Source organism: Musa acuminata, chromosome BXJ3-4 (assembly GCF_036884655.1).
Source record: "Musa acuminata AAA Group cultivar baxijiao chromosome BXJ3-4, Cavendish_Baxijiao_AAA, whole genome shotgun sequence".
NCBI lineage: Eukaryota > Viridiplantae > Streptophyta > Magnoliopsida > Zingiberales > Musaceae > Musa > Musa acuminata.
The window spans coordinates 1,209,927-1,228,189 of record NC_088352.1 but is presented as its reverse complement, the minus strand read 5'-3'; the positions used below and the strand labels follow the sequence as shown (position 1 = coordinate 1,228,189).

General features: G+C 38.5%; 1 protein-coding gene across 1 annotated transcript in view; it reads right to left on the bottom strand.

The window, feature by feature from the left end:
• Positions 1-18,263, bottom strand: part of LOC135635107 (serine/threonine-protein kinase TOR-like) — a 64,566-nt gene that overhangs the window by 22,082 nt on the left and 24,221 nt on the right. The window contains exons 20-28 of the mRNA XM_065145972.1: positions 12,759-12,860; positions 12,570-12,671; positions 11,292-11,454; positions 11,074-11,198; positions 10,893-10,945; positions 3,450-3,573; positions 3,186-3,371; positions 300-452; positions 81-233 (exon numbers count right to left, since the gene is read on the bottom strand). Of these exons, the coding sequence (XP_065002044.1) occupies positions 81-233; positions 300-452; positions 3,186-3,371; positions 3,450-3,573; positions 10,893-10,945; positions 11,074-11,198; positions 11,292-11,454; positions 12,570-12,671; positions 12,759-12,860 (1,161 nt within the window). The remainder of the gene's footprint in view (positions 1-80; positions 234-299; positions 453-3,185; positions 3,372-3,449; positions 3,574-10,892; positions 10,946-11,073; positions 11,199-11,291; positions 11,455-12,569; positions 12,672-12,758; positions 12,861-18,263) is intronic.

The window sequence follows — 18,263 nt, the reverse complement described above, 5'->3', positions numbered from 1 at the left end:
CAAAGTGTAAGTATGAATGGAAGGATATTAGATAAAATAGTAAACAATATCCCAAACACAAAAATAAAACATCGACAAACCAAGTTTAGTAGGGTAGCCAGAATTTCAGGAGGAATATTTTGAGATGAGAAGGCTGTCTTGAGATTCCTGACTAATTGTTCCTGAGAAGATTCATTCATTTGAGCCCAACAACTTGCAAAACCAGCAGCGAAGAGTTCCCGTCCAACAGAAGGCTGCATATTTTCACAGTAAGAACAATAATTATGAACTGAAACTACCCATCTGAATCATTTATTTACCTGCAATTGTGCTAGTCTTGCACAAGTGCGCAATGCTGGCATTGGAGATTCTCTTAGAAGTTCAATGCTAAAATGCCTCATCCACTCAGCCCAATCTTCTGTAGTGCTCCTCTGCGAAGCCTCTCCAGCAGTTCTTAATCGAAGATCATTAACCTAAAAAAACCATAAACAAAGAGTATCAAAAAGAAAAACTCACAGAAGTCTCAAAAGGAACATTATTGTTTAATTAGTCATCTGCAACATAAAAGTTGACAAGAAAGCCTAGAATTATTTGTCATTCTTCTTGGTATGACTACAAGATAAGTCTACGAGAGTGAAACTGCAGCAGTAAAACATCAGTTTGTTATATAAAACAAAAATGTGCATTCCAATATCTTTATATATATAAAAAAAGAGAAGGATGAACCCAATGTAAAAAAAAATGGCAAACATAGATAAGCAAATAGTCATCAATAGGAAAGGTATCAAGTTTTATTAGAGTTAGATGCCAGTGTTGGACTACTAACAATTGCATAAAAGACAAAAAAAGGGTCAACTCAAACATACCAGAAAAAATTTACCAATCCAACCTGGTGCTGAAATGGGAATAGAGCTTCACCAGGACAAGTTCAAAACCAGGGATTTTTAAGTTTTTTTAATCTGAATAGCTGAAAACAGCTATCCACCTATCCCTCTCTTTCCATCTCTCAGCTGCAAGGGCATCTCTTCTCCTCTCTCAACATCTTTTGCTGCTGCTGCTAATGAGAATAGTTTACTCTCTTGCCCGGCTCCGCTTCCATTGCTGCCTCATCCACGTCCATCCTCACTGCCGCCACCTCCTCGAGTTGTCACCACCGCCACCATTTCCATCACCTACATAACCATAGACATCTCCTCCATTCCTCCCCTCCTCTCTCTTTCCCCTTGGTTTTGTATTGATAGGTAGGGAGGTGTATCATGTGTTGGCACGCCCCATGTACGGGGACCTGTACCAATCTAACCATCAATCTATATGGGTCTCGTACCATAATTTATAAAACCTTGGCATAAAATCAAGGATTCAAATCTTGGTTGCACCAGTTGATACAGACCAGTATCTGGTGGTCTGACAGCCGACCAATACATGGACCAAATTATTTCACTCATCCAATTGAAAACTAAGTTTATCGCTTAACAAGCTTACAGTTTCAGACCAACCAAGTGGTAAACCAACAGGTAACAAACCATACCAGGCTGTAAGCCTACCACCCAGAACTAGTACTAGAGTCCCTTTTATATATTTTTCGTTCGTATATCCTGCCTCCTATAATCAGCACCAAAACAAACACTCCCTTCTTCCTTTCTTGGCGACCTCCTCCTCCACCCAACCGATGAGCTACAAGGACAGGGCAAACTGATCACATCATGCCACCACCATCATCAAGTGTATATCTCTTCAACCCCTCTCTTTGCCTTTAACAATTCAGCCATACCAGTGGGTACAACCTGTACCAACACATGGTACAGTGATGTATATCTAATATGCACTAATCTGGTTAAGAACCAATATCGGTGTTAGAAGAAAATTTAATCCATGCATATAATACTAGAGTGAACGAGAATTTATTTAGAATTTGTGCAAGAATCTGCAACCCAAACATGTACTTGTCTACCATTTTATGCACATAACATAATATATGTTAAATTCATGCAATCCCAGGGGCTATCTAAATTTTCAACATGTACCACAAACCATGGGTCGTCTTACCAGTCCATACCAATATACCGACTAGATGTTGGTACGGTATGTACTGAGCTGTACCAAACCATACCGACATAAGGTACATGGAGGTGTACCGATGTACCGCTCGTATCAATCCCTTGTTGGACCGATACATACTGTCTATACCAAGCGGTGTGCTACGGCAAACCTTTCAAAAAACAACATAACTTCTTCATAAAATTAAGATATATTTTATTTAAGACATAAAACTTAAGCAACTCAATAATTTACAAATAAGATGAAAGAATGAGTTACCAACAAAGACCCATAAATTTTAAAAAGAGAAGAAAAGCTTGCAATATGTCAAGTGAAAACATCTCTTCACCAGGTACTACAGGCTACTTTCCTTTGTTTTCCAAAAGACGGATAAAGACATGTAACAACTGAAATACATTTTTTAGGTAATTATCCAAGAGCTGTATGGGAAATTTGACTTGGACGATGCTACATGATTGAAGGCATGTAACTGAAATCCTTTTAGGTCAAAGATGAGCTACGAAGTCATGCCCCAAGAAAGCATAAAAAAAGTTATAAGGCAAAACTTGCTATCTATTAACCAGCCTTCAAGTAATTTGCCTAAATTTGTGTTGTTAAGAATGAAGCTTTCCTGGCTATCCTAAGTCAGAAGATTGACAGGTGGTTGAAATTCTGACGGATAAAGACATGTAACAACTGAAATACATTTTTTAGGTAATTATCCAAGAGCTGTATGGGAAATTTGACTTGGACGATGCTACATGATTGAAGGCATGTAACTGAAATCCTTTTAGGTCAAAGATGAGCTACGAAGTCATGCCCCAAGAAAGCATAAAAAAAGTTATAAGGCAAAACTTGCTATCTATTAACCAGCCTTCAAGTAATTTGCCTAAATTTGTGTTGTTAAGAATGAAGCTTTCCTGGCTATCCTAAGTCAGAAGATTGACAGGTGGTTGAAATTCTGAAAAGCACTCGCTTAAATGTCCATAGAATCTTGGCTTCATAACCAGCTTAACCCAAATTCAGAAGAGTTTAGTGACTGACCATTGAAAGTAAGCTAGTTGCCTATATAAGCTACAACATATACATGTTCAAATTTCAACTAGAAAAAAACCTGAAATGATGATTCAAAACATAATTTTAACTCAGCTTGAAAAGGTGAAGAGTACTTGATGGTTTCTTGGTTGCCTATGCAGTTCATTCCCTTCTTCATAAGGATCACTCTCAATATCGTTGAGGGGATCACTGATGACCTCAGCTGGCACATTTTGAGTCAATTTTTGTACAGATAAACTATCTAAAATAGGAGGCTCACGTCTCTTTAAACGCCTTTTGATCTCATCGAAGTCCCTATGCTGTAAAAACAAGAGACAATGATTAAAATAGTCAAACTCAAAATCTTTATTAAAATAATGCAAGGAACAAACAGAGACCCTCAAATGATGCTTTGAAAGCAGTTTGTCTATCATTCGAATATATTTAGTGAAGTCCTCTCCAAGAGCATATGCAAGGCAACAGAGAGCATCGGCAGCATCCCTTCGTAACTCATCATTGTTCCTGATAAAACATTCATTATTAGGAAACAAATAGATGTTCCTGTATGCAGTAACAAGGGAGCAAACATTAAATTGTGCACATGCATATAAACAAAGTAAGCTGCATAGTTAGATATAAGGTTCATAGTTGGTAAAGGACAGATGAATATGACTCAGTTTTCAACCAAACCTCAATGAAGACTTTCATTTTGAAATAAGTGACAAAAAAAGTACCAAAATGGTATGCCATAAATTCAGAATAACATAGTGAAATTGTCTATCTAGAACAAAAACTTAGACTAGAATCACCACCAAAAAGGAAAAAAGATCTTAATAATAACTTATTTTAAAACGAGAAAGACAAGAACAAGCTAGTTCCAATGAAGATGTTACTAGTTACAGGTGCCCTGCAAGCCAATCACATGGGTGATAACACGTGTAATACGTTACATAATCTCTTTTAATTATTATTATTATTATGATATTTTCTCACTTTATATTGGATGATGAATATATTGTGATGTTATTGGATCTGTGCAATGGGAATTGGATCATGATTAGATCATGACAATGAAATCAATTCGCTTTTAAACACAGACCCTAAATATTCTCGGTCATAGGTTACTCGAGAGGGACATCGAGATAACCGAATAGACCGATATGCTATATACTTGTTCATATGATGGAGGCAGCTGATCTAATAGCTACTTGTGTGGGGACACTACGGATATAGTGCAAGTGCTCATTGAAGAATGAGTTCATTGAATGATCCACTTACAGAATGTTAAATGGTTAATGATACCTCATCGTCATATAGCGATTTCAGAGTCCTAGTTGTGTATATGATCCTTAGACTTGAGACACTAATGATGCCTTATTTGAGTACTTCATTTTTTGATACCGGACTTATAGGTCTAGAAGTTCTGGATCTAGTACAAAGTACGGATGGTCATTGAGAATGACAGAACCTTACGAAAGCAATTGGGTTTCAATAGAGGATTATCCACTCTCGGTATCATGAGAATAATATCTCGTGTGTTCTCACTCGAGCAAATCATTAGCCAGGGTCAATCGAATCGTGATGAATCCGATAAGCGTGAGATTCGGATTGAGAGAGTTCCCCATGAGAATATGATTAGAGTGAGACTCAAATGGATTCTGCATGAGTCTGACAGCACCGTGCCCAATATACGATCTCTAGGATATTAAATTGATAAGCGATTATAGATACATGATAACTGAGGACAGATAGGTCCAATGGATTAGATCCTCCTGTACCGTTTGGGGATTATGGCGTAGTAACCCAGTACGTACATAGTCGATGAGTTGAATGAATTATTATAGGGATAATAATTTACTAAGTTAGAAGGAGTTTAACGGGTACAACTCACGGCCAGCTCGATATTGGACTTAGAGGGCCACACACATATAGTGAACAACATAACGAATAGAGAATTAGATATGAAATATTCGATAAGCCTCTGTTTTAATGGATCCTTGGGAAAAACCTAATAGAGCTTAGAGTGGTTATTGGATGGAGATCCAATATCCATTAAGCTAGTGATTATTGGATGAAGATTCAATACCCACGAAGAAGGATCCATTAGGGTTAGTTAAAATAAGCTCTCTATAAATAGGTATTGAGACTAAAAGGGTCATATGCTGGACCCCTATTGCCACCACCCTCCTCATCTCCTCCCTCCTTCTTCCACCAACCAACTGCCCCCTCTCTAGTGCGAGAGGACAGCAAGAGGAACCAATCCCTCCTTGTGTGCTGCTATGTGGTGGTGCATGACCACGAGGAAAGAACATGCTGCGCGAGGTGCATTGTTGTTGCGTCCATCGTGTGGATCATTGCTAGAGAGGAGTTTGCGAGAGCTCCTTTATCCACGGACTAGGATCTACGATCTTAGGGGATATACGAGTTCCCTAAGTGAGAACGTCTCACATCCTTTATGCAGTTTTCGATTTCACGAGTTTTACACTCTCGGTCTTCGCACGATGATTCGATAAGATTGTTTTGAGAAACTAATTTTTATTTTTCTTTCTGCTATGCATGTGATTTCCAACATATGTTACTCATCCCTGAACTACACGAAAAAATTAGTTTATAAGAAGACGAGGTAATCCAATTCCAAGCTCACCAAGATCTTCTCAAGTCCATTCTACATGTCCCTAACATATAATACCTTTGTATGTGTTCGTTCACCAATCTAATTTTTGCCATAAATGGTATAGAACATGGTTTAAAAAAACCTCCCAGATCAGTGCATAGAAGAGAGTAAAATACCTATCCAATGAAGAATTAAGACGTGGACCAATCGATTTCAAGAAATTTGAGTCCAAATTAGGGTTACCGCCTTGTAAACCTATAGATTAAGTGGTAAGCCCATCACAGTTTGTTTTTTTTCAATCTTACGGTTGTTGGATTTTTAATGATCTTAATCTCTTGCTCTTTCTTATCTATCTCTCTCACTCAAATATTCTCACTTTCACCTAAATTTAGAAGAAGTCCTTACTTCAGATCCTGTTGCCAGCCGTCTCCATCCAGCTAGTACTTCTCTTCTTCATCCACCTCATTTTTTCCCTTAGCTCCAGCTCACCGTCTCTAGCTATCCTCCTTTTCCTCATCTCCTCTTCTTCTCATCCACTATTTTTGTGTCAACATGCTGCATCTCCATATGGGACCAGTACCAAAAATTTTAAACAATGTAGAAGATTAAATCATATTTTATTCATTACTGACTAAAAATGTACTAATCAATGTTTAAAGATTGGCCCATAAACAATTCAACGAGAACCAATCTATCTAACCCAATCTAATCAGCTACCAACCAATACTGACAGAGTGCAGTGCATACCACTCGAAGATCGATATTAATATCAGATTCTAATCCTTGCTCAAGAACCTGGAGAAGATTATCAGACTAATGATTTGTGTCTCGATTAGAATGCTCCCTACCAAGTTGGTTTATTGGCCCAACATGAAATAAAACAAGAACCTTTTGCCTATATCTACTTCCACAGTATGCATATCTTTCTAGACACTATCTCACTGAATGGTTGGTTACACCAGGTACCTATATACAACGAGCAATCTCGGTATGCTACCACTTGGTTTCACAGGTTTGCTGCTCGGTATTTGATGCCCAACCAATTTTTCCCCTCTTTATCACCTAATTATATCATTCTTTTTCTTCTCCATTGGCATGCATTTTTCAACCATTCTTCACTATTCTTAATATTTCTTATCCAAATTACTCCCATTTTGCATCAATTTCTCAAATAATTGGATTGGAAAGCCTTTCTAACTTGCTACTACATGGATTTTTTGAAAATCAACTTAGTTTTTCTCCCAATCAAGGTAAGTCTGCATCCTAACACCATAGTCAGTACCTTTTCTGACTCAATTGCAGATTTTAGCTATTAAAACAAAATTTCTAATTTCGAACTTCTATTACTGTCCAATTAAAATCTACAAGAATTTTGAGTAAAATTTTCAACATAAGCTAGATCCAGATAGATTAAACCTAAATAAGTGCAAATATATAATAATTTTTTAATGATATTGGCACTTATTTGTATGAAGCAACAAAGTATCAATCCAACATGCTAGGATGCTGATCATTTGAAGCAACACCATCATTGGCAATAAATCCACAGCGAATACTTTGGTTGCCAGAAGCAGTATTTGGCAGATTGATTGCTCGACAAGAACAAATGTACAAAGGTCTCTCAAGAAATCAGAGAAACTTTTGAGACAATTGAATGGCTCAAATGTCTTAAGATTCTAGTGATAAGCACAGAAGGAGGATGTAGACAGGTGAGAATCTAAGCTGCTCGTTTATGATAAGTTCAAGGGTCAGGGGACAATTTTGTGGACCTCAAGCTTGACATTGATATTGATACATCATTGAACCACTTTGCATTCACAAGGAGTACATGAGACAGATACAACAATTTGGTCCATCGAATTTTGAACATGGAAGTTAAAATGTGATACCTATGGTGTCATCCATTTCAGTTTAGCAGGTTTATGTTATGAGGATGCTCAATGACGGTGATGTTCATGAGCTAGGTATGTTACTAGTATGTGATAGACCAAAGCAGTATTCATGAGCTAAGGAGTGATCTCATAAGGCGACCAGCCCTTCTCAACCCTAAGGTACTACGGTTTACTGAGCTCTCGCGCTAAGTCAGAGCTTGACATTGTTGTTCTTGATCAGATGACATTCCTCCATTGGAACATCAAACAGATGATATTGTTGTTCTTGATCAGATAACATTCCTCCTTTGGGATGTCAAACAGGCTAGGACTGATGACTTCTACACCAAAGAGGACAGATTACTTGAGCTGAGAGCATAGAGAGTTCATGAGCAGTATCAACATACCCACCTCAGCGCCAAACAGACCAGCACTGATGACTCATACGCTAAAGAAAAAAAACATGAAATAATTCCAATTGCATCCCTCCACATGCAACTCTAGAAACATTACCAATTAATGGTGTCCATCATTCAAAAGCATGGCCCTGGTGTAAACCTAAAAATATCTTAATGTAAATTCAACAAATGGACTGAGACTTTCAAGGAGCAACAAGTTCCATATGATGTGAACCTCATGCAAGTATTGGTCCCACACCACCAGGATAAAGGTCATAAAATTCATAGTGTGTTGTAACATAAAGATCACCTTCCACAAGCCTGTTAATATGTTATACAGGATTCAGGATGCACAGTGCCATACTAAGGTATGGTGGAAATATGGTGGATGAGATTTGCAAATATTACATAGTCTAGGTGATGACTAAAAAATGACACTATATAAACAAAAATTGCTACATTACTAAAATACACGTGTTTGTCTTTTTTAGCACCATGTGCGACCCATGGACTTAATGATCAAAGACATTGGCGACATCCACTAGTAAGGAGAACCATGGCAAAGATTTAAGAGATTCACAAGGGAAAGGTGCTTACGACCTAGTGTCCCTCAATTTCCCACTAAGAAAATCTCCTTGAACTGCATCCAAAAAAGAAAGACCAGATTCAAGGCTATGTCAACATCGAGTGACTAGGTAAAGTCCCATTTTGCCAACTCAACTGGTGGGAAGACAAAGAAACACATTTTGTCAACAATGACCAGCATTTCAAGCAGGAGGATGAGACTTCCTTCCCATCTAATACCAGATCTTCATAAAATCCACAATAATGACATTGTGGGGGATAGTTATATGTCTACCAATAATGGTGGCCAGGGCCAAAAGTCTTGCATACTCAATATGTAAAAACAAAAAGGTGGAATGCAGATGGATGAACAATATTTTACCATGCCATTCTACTAGATGATTATGATGACTAATCATCACCAAATTAGTTTATTGCTAACACTCATAGATGAGAGAGTTTGATCTGATACCCAGTCTGACAAATTCCTCATGGTTGTAACATTTCTACCAATAACAATTTCATATATCACAAAAAATAGTTAATAATTTATCTCGTTTATTTTAATCCAAGGCATCATATGACACAATAATAATATAGTAATGAAGTTCTGTTCTTCAACTGTTATTATGATCATGCAACTCCACCCTACTACCATATCATCAGTCGCAGGAACCATACATGCCCCATTAATACCAGCATAACAAACACCACCATAATTACACTCGTTGATGCCTCTTGCTAATTTGAAACAACAGTAGCACCCTGTATATCAGAGTCAAATGATATAGGAACAATATTATGCATAAGTTCTTCAAATTACAATACTGATCTCCAACAAACTTACACAGCAGACCAAGACCCACCTCCGGCATATGAAATTTCTGTGTTCACAAGTTTTTAAATCATATATTTTAATTATATAATGTAGTAACTCCATACATTTTCATAAGCTTTTTCCACGTGTTGTTGACATATGGTTTATGAAACTTATTTTGACACATTATTGCGGTAAAAAACTAGAAAAGTCGCAATAGAGGTTTATTGGGCCTAGAACTAGGACTAAATGATTCAACCAGTGTTTGCAGTTCGGGCGGCATGGTATGGTATGACCAGTATTTACCAGTTCAACTGGCTGTCGAGGCTTGGATGAGGGCAATTTTGGCTGGTTCAAGTCAGGTACAGGTGTCTGTAGCGAAATTAAGGGCATACCCATAGTGGTTCGATTTGGGTCAAATCACCCAATCCGACTCTTGTGGACTGGTAGGGGGTGTTTACAAGCCACCTACTTGCTCTCCTCTTTCACTTTCACTCGTTCTCTTTCTCTAACTCATTCTGAACCTGATTCTCTTGATTTCTTGGGTAAAAGGCTTAATTCTTCTCTAATTGCCTTGAAAAACAAATAGTGAAGGTCAATTGGCATTCAAAGAGGGGTCAAATCTCAAGATCCGATCATGAATGTCTTCAAATCGACGTAATCTGAAACCTAATCTTTAATTTTATTTCATGTAATTAGAGCTAACTAGAATCTTTTCCTTCCACCTAGACCCAATTAACAGGTAATTAAGGACAATTAGGGCATGATTTTAATGAAATTCTCAATGGATTAAGATTTTATTCTTCCATTTCGATGTAACTAAAGTTTAATTACAGCAAATTAGGGTTTTTTTCTCTAATACAGAGCGACTTAAGGGCAAATTAGGGGCAATTTAGGACTTACTGTAGCATGTTTATTCTTGGTTTATTATGAAATTTTAAGTGGATTAAGGGTTCATTATTCCATTTACATGTAATTAAATGTTAATCAGACTTAATTTAGGGCTAATTACAAAAAGGAAGAAATTAGGCTAAAATATGGTTTTTCAGATTTTCAAGAATAATTTATTGTTTTTTCCAGAAATATGATATGTACCGGTTTATCAAACACCTGCTACACCGGCTTGGATGGGCACTTTAACGATGGCATTGGTATCTAAGACGGCGGACCTTATATTCAACCTACAACTGGTGACAACATGGACTTTCTTCAACACGAGGGAGTTGGAATTGTGACCAAAATCATTGTCCTCTCCCAATGACATGGCCACAAAATTTCGGTATGATGGCAAGAGCCACCGTATTGCTCAAAGATGCTCGAAAAGTCATTACTGTAGTTAAAAATGAATTTTGTGATTTATTCATTTTAAATAGATAGTTCCTTCCATTGTTTTTAAAGCTTAAACTTGAACATACCATAGGAAAAGACCAACATATGTTCAACACCTCTAAGTAATGAAAATTTTCATATTTGATAATAACATCAAAAGTACATAAGATATTGTGAATCCAACAAAAGTTCATTGCGTCAAGTACACTGTTAAAATCCAACAAAAACTAGTGTGAATCATATCTTACCCATCCAGAACTAAAATCAAGTGATGCACCAGAGATGAAACATGACCGCTGACCTGAATCAAGGAAATGTGAAAAGGATGAGTACCTTGATATCACTTAAAAACCATAACAGAAGTGCTTTTCCAAATCCTTCTAGACATTTTAGAACATATCAAGTTTGCCTGTTGTAAGACCAACTAACCTGCACCCGAGGAATGAGCTTGGTCACAGTGTTTATGGCACGACGTCTTACATCAACAGAAGCCTCCACTTTAAACAAGCGAATAAGGGAAGGAAGAAGTAAGTGCATACGTTCATCCAAAGTTCCTGAAAATATCAACAGAAACGTATGAACTAGGCCTGAGTACTACTAGAGTAGAAAATAGAAACAAACAAGAAAAGTCGGTTCATTGCACAAACCACCAAATACTTCAACAGTATGCAAAATATCAGTGACATAGCTGAAGTCATTGCAGCGTTCAGCATCGTTCAGGACTTGTATACAACATGGAAGAATTATCGACAGATATGTTCTGAATTCATCATTTAATGCCAAGCAAAGCTGCTCCACAAGATGTAAAACCTGGAGGAGGAAAAGGTAACTCAAGAATTTGCTATATTTATATAAAATTGTAGAAAACAAAAAACTTCCTAGTGATCATTATATTTATAATGTACATGTTGTGGTACAAAGACAAAGGAAATGTTCTCGAGATCAAATAATCAATGAATTGATACAGTTTTGCCATTGGTCCACCTCATTGAATCTATGGAGGCTTTGCTGAGGCAAGGTGCAAAAGTCATTCCCCAGTGCCCTTCATGCCTAGACATGCCTTTGAATGAAATAAACACAAGAACTTAAACATATGGCCTCTACAGTTTGTTGGATAGAGAGAGAGATGTAAGGACAGTCCGCTTTTAAATGGAAGTATAAAAATGGTGTAGTAAATTGGTCGAATTGACCATTGTTTGCTTTGGGCCAAACATAAGTATGACCAAAATCTCACGTAGGACCAGGCAAACATCTGCTTGGTACTCTAAGCCATGAATCCTGTCAAAAGTATTGCAGTTGTCACTATTCAAATGAAAACTATGAACACTCACAAACAGAAGTGTAATAGCAGTATTGATGTGGAAACTAGATCTTACAGAAAACCAGCAATAACATTTTTAAATAACTGATGGCCCCAAGAGTAACCACTAGTGAAGTGCCCTGATGTGTGTTCAACAAAAATGGTACGAAAATGTGGAGTTCAATGAAAATGGTAAATGTGGAGCAACCTTAGCAGTTATGTGCTAATAGTATTCTGCTGGGTAAGACAAACATTGGTTATTCCAGACAAAAATTTAAAAATTGGTACCACTACTTATTACACCAAAATGTGGTGCATTTTAGTACACCAATAAGAAAAATACTTTCTCTCTTTATATGTTGGTATGAAGAATACACCAGCATACCAATACAGTATCTGACAAATATACGACCATTAAAGTATGGTATATATATGTATACACCGAAATACTTGACAGCATGATTCCAAGTAGAACATAAAGAACTTTTAACAGTCAAACAACAGCATTCTATAGCAAACCACTATTCAAGGTCGCAGATACAGTTGAACATTTAAAAAGTATGCAAATGATGCTTAAAATCAAAGAAAATAAAATTAATCAAAAAATAAAAGATGTTATTCTTACTGGTGAACCTTGCACAGGTCGGTTGGATCCAGGTAAAGCAAAGGAAGAAGCCCATAGTTCGGAAATGAGGGAGAACAACTCTGGTAAGTACTTGCGTATGTGCTGCATTGATTTTGGCAACCGCATCAGTTCTGGAAAATCAGAAATAACATGTGTAGGATAAAAATCATAACCAGATTATTTCCACACCTGGCGTACAATAGATACCAATGTTCCAAGCTTCCAAGTAATAAATTCTTTCAATCCACAATCTTCACATGTGCGAATGGCATGGAAAAGATCAGGAAGAACCTACAGATACAAGATTAACTAATCAAGAAACTAGTAAAGAAACTTAAAGCACAGTAAAAATAATTTGGTGGAACATTAGTGTGGGAAAATCTCACGTTAACTTTTTGGTACTAGAAATTTTAATTGATATCCAGGAATTTTCAGAGCAACAAGCTTTTATTGACCAAACAATAAATTTCCAAGTTCACAGTAAAACTAACAAATGTAGTTTGAACAACACCAAATATGGAGAAAAAAAAACATCACACTGATTTTTATGACTTCTCATGGATCCTTCAGAGAAGCATAAAAAACCACAAAACAAACCTAGGATCAGGGTTTAGGGTCAATATTGCCTTAGTATCATAATACCAGAAAAATGTTGCAATCATTGGAGAAAACAATGAGGTCAGCAAGAGTCAAACAATTTGCAAATTTTCAATATTGTCTTACATCTGCTACTGGATCTAATCTCTATTTCAAGAAGCCCATATAATCCAGTTTCAAGAAAAGCTATGTTGGATTAGGTAGACATTAGAACTGAATATGGATACATTTCCAACTAACCAATACACCAAGGAGACAATTGAACAACACATAGGAGAAGAATGACTAAATACTATGACGGTTTTGTTGTTATGTTGTGAGAATTTAAATGCCAAAATGTATGCCCATAAGAAGCTGCAGACTCATAGTTAGAATCAGATGATGGTCCTTTCCTTGCTAACCATAGAGGTGTAACAAAGAAGATAAGAAGATCTACCTATATAGTCAAGTTTTAAAGATAGGCTGTAGTGAATATGGTCCAGCTTTTACAAGTCCAACAATTGACCACTATGTGAACCGGCAAATTTCACCCATTCTGACCCCACCAAGAGTAAGTTGACCAGTATCCAGCCGTAACTGGCATAGTACCACTACCAGTCCGATCTGTAAGGGCATCAATTGATATCAATACCAGACCGAGATTTTAGTCCATGAATATTGTTAAATCTTTGGATACTGGTATGGTATAATAGAAGAACCTAATAAGCATCAGATCGCAGACACAAACATATGCTCAACACAATTTACAGGCATAAGAATTCTACAAGAGGCAAGAGACCGTGTGACACAAATGCAAAGTCTATAGCAATGTCTGCACATATGGTGCCTCGACCACCAACCACGAGGTCTAAGACTTCGAGGTTCGTAGAGATAGTGGCAACATCAACAAGAGTGCCTCAACCGATGATGATGCTGATGGTGGCAAATCGATTATTCCGTCTACTCATTCTTAAGATGGGACCTGGATTGGGGGAGCAACATTTTACGATATAGAATAAGTGTTCCTGCTATTGTTTATGTTATTTTTTGTTTAATTAGCAGTTGAGCCATTTTATAGTTTTACCAAGGTCTTCAATTTCGAATCATATTGGCCGTATCGGGCGAGTACGTATCGGTCTGCCAGCAGACCGGTACACATATATATATACACACACACACATATATATATATAAAGGCGATGTCGGCCCGCGTGGCGAGAAGAGAGGTGATGTTGCAGATTTTTTTTTTAAAATTATACACACACACACACAAGGTATGCAATACCGTACCGTACCGATGTTTCGAGGTTGGCTCGGTATGGTACGATACCGGCGTACCGAGCAGTACACCAGGGTGTACCGAATAGTTTTATATATTTTCTTCCTTCCTGTAGCACTGCTACAGTGTAATACTGTAGTACTGTAGCACGTTTCGTCCGATACCGGGCGGTCCGTGTACCGGTATGCCGTCGGACCGGTACGTACCACCCGTACCGGACAGTACCATTCGATATGGTATACCATGTGTATATATATATATATATATATATATATATACACACCGAGCAGTATACCAAAATATACTGCTCAGTATACAGTACCGTACTATACCGAGTGTTTTTCGAAACTCCGATATAGTACGATATTTCAATCCTTGAGTTTTACTATGTCATTTAGCAAACATGCAAGCAGCTCCCTACTGCCCAATATATGACAATTAGATTTTATAATTCTACTCCCAAAGACAGCATTAAACAGATAGGTAACTAGTGAGTTCAATTCAAAAGATCTAATTATTAGGGACACTGAAGACCACAACTATAAGATAATGGTACATTTTCTTTCATTAAATAATCACGGACTTAGTTGGAATTGCCTAAGTTGTGTGACACCCTTGTGATATCCATCCACAAAGGGTCAACCTAAGAGTAACCTCATACATATCCCGATCCACCTCGTACAACCTAAGTGATCCATTTCAAGGATCACTTGGAAGACATCTAACGGCACCATCATCATATTTGTGCTCCCGCTCCACGTCCCGATTTTGATCAGAAACCCCTTCGCCAACCCGGAGATCTGCTTGGCCTCTGAGTTCATAGCCTTCATTCAACTTAGGCACTTCTCCAAATTTAGCCCTAGTCGCCTTGCTTCAAAGTCGACAATGAAATTGTGAATAGCACCAGCATCCACCATCACAAGGGTTGCACGGCCATCGATCTTGAAATCCATATGCATCAACTCGCTACTCCCTATTTTGTGTTGTCATGCCCTCACGTGTTGCCCCACTTGATCTTGCAACATATACAAAAAAACGTATTGCTCCCATCTAGGGTCTTTGTGACTCTTTAACATCGTTACTTGATTCTGACCTACTCATACTAAGGGCGACAAACTTGACCTTGTCCAATCTTGGGAAATGGATTGATGCTGCTAGCACATTGAGTGACTACTTTTGTGATCACTCCCTCACCATATGCAGTCCTCTGCACAAGAAGCATCTGCTAGTCTTCGGGGCTTTGACTTTCAAACTCAGCCTCTTATGAGAATTCTTCTTCTGTTCGATGGTAGCCTCCTTCTCTAGAGAATACTTAAACGGTTGATTTCTAAAAGACTGCTTCTTCTTCCAAGAGTCCTTCGAAGAAACAAACTCCATGAGCCTTCTATTATCGCCATTGGCGTGACCAGATTGATGAAATTCCATCGATGCAACTCCTATTACGCCCATGGCTTCAAGCCATATAGGAAGTTGAACAACTTATCCATGGACATGTCCGGAATGTCCAACATAAATGCTGAGAACTCCTTCACATAGTCCCGAATGGAAGTGTTTTGGCGGAGTTGTCTCGAATTCCTTTGTGCGGCAAACTCAATGTTCTCTGGTAGAAACTAAGCTCTTAACTCCTGCTTCAAGTCCTCTCATATGTTCACTCGGTACTGACCTTGTTGGATCTCTTCTTATCGGGTTCGCCACTAGTGTTTTGCATCCCCATGCAAATACATGGCTCCCATAGAAACTTTGGTTTTTCAGAATCAAGCCTCATTCCCAGGAAGTATTGTTCCATATCGAACAAAAAATCCTCATGTTACTTCGTATCCCGAGCACCCACATAACAATGCAGCTCGGGTGCCCTCAAGTTTTATAGCGAAACAAAGCGAGTGTTGTTCTCTACTTCTCTCCCACATGAAAAGCTCTCATGAGAACCGTAATTTTGCCATAACATCTACCACGACTTCTTGTAGGTGTTGCATGGACTTCGGACTCAACCATGTCGATCCGAGATTTTGCATACTCTTGCGAGTTCTCTACCCGAAGGAGCTTTCACTAACCTTGGTAGAGTTTCTCTGAGCTCACTTCGAAAACATCGAGGCCGGCTTCTGCTATTGCAAGCCTCTCCTTATGGTTCTTTTGCTTCTCTACAGTTGGCACCTCAGATTACGCTTCCTCCGCTCAGATTGTCGTGCTCCCCTTAAACGGCTCCAACAACTTGAGAGCGAGCTTACACTTGTAACTAGTGATTTAAAAAGCACTATGCGCCAAAAGGCACTAAGCGCCCAAAACGCCCAAGGCACTAAGCGCTTGCCCAAGCGAAGCGAGACGCTCTAAAATATTTAAATATAAAAATATATAATATAATTAACAATATAATTATTTAAATAAAAATATGATATTAAATTAAAAATATATTATTAATAGTATATTACTTAAGTTATAAGGGGAGAACAAAATATTCTATGAAATATTAAAATATAAAAAAAATACATAATATAATTAAAAAATATATAATTATTTAAATAAAAATATGAAATTAAATTAAAAATATATCGGTAATAGTATATTACTTAAAGTTAGAGGGGAGAGAAAAAAAATATATTAACAGTAACAGAGAGACAACAACAGCGGCGGAGGATTAGTTTAAGATAGTTGCAGCAGCGCTGCGAACGACAACAGAGGCAGAGGCAAAAGCTGTGGACAGCGACAGCAAGGGAAGTTGCGGACAGTAACAGTGACAACGACGAAAGATACGGACAGTAGCAGCGGCAACGACGAAAGCTGCGGACAACGGCGGCAACGGCAGAAGCTGCGGACAGCAGCGACGACAACGGCGAAAGCTGCAGACAGTAACAACAACAGAAGCTCTAGAGGGAGTCCGTCAGTGGCGAAGGAACCTACGATCCTCTCCCTCGACAGTGGAAGGAAGCTATGGGGGCCATCGGACTCATCCGTCAACAATAGAGGAAGGCTCTGTCCGCTGCGTCTACGACGGAGGCAGTAGCAAAACGCATCGGCGACGGAGGCAAAAGCAACGCTAGGGTTCCTCGGGGTCACACGGGCATGAAGCGTGGCATTTGAGGTAAGCAACTATGAACCGAACCAGACCTAAACCGGTTTGGTTCGCCTAATTGAACTGAGCGCTCGCCCGAAGCGCCCAACGCTTGAGTTTCGACGAGCACCCAAGCAACGCCTCATTGAAGCGTGCCGCCTAGTCCACACACGAGGCGCTTAAGCCGAGCCGAGCCGAGCCTTGCCTCGCCCAAGCGCTTAAGCAAGCACTCGAGCACCTATTTAAATCACTATGGCTGCTTCGTTGTTTACTCAAATCACTTGCCCGCTTTGATATCAAATATCAGACTTAGCTGAATTTACCTAAATCGTGAAGCACCCTTGTGATATTCGTCCGCAAAAGGTCAACCTAAGAGCAACCTCATACTAAGTCCCGAAGGACCTGCAAAAGAAAGTTGACTAGAGTAAAAAAAAAAGATTGATTAGATTCAAGAAACAAAGGACAAGCCTCAACATCTCGCAAAAGAGGACAGCTTACAACCAATTCAGCAAACACTTAGTGTGCAAAGAGAGAAAAGAGAGGAAGGAAAAAAGAAGACTTTAGAAGGCAAAAGAGCAATCACAAGGATGCAAACGGTCGCTCAACCAGGTGTCGGGGATGTAAGACAAGTCCACGTAGGCTTTATGAAGTGTATCCAAACAAAGCCCAACACTACCCTAAAGCCCCATACAACCCTGTGCCACCTAGGTGGCTCTAGGGTGCTAAGATGGCTGACGTTTCATATCGCACCGTAGCTAGTTTTAAACAAGTCATGGCATGTGCAAACAAGTCAT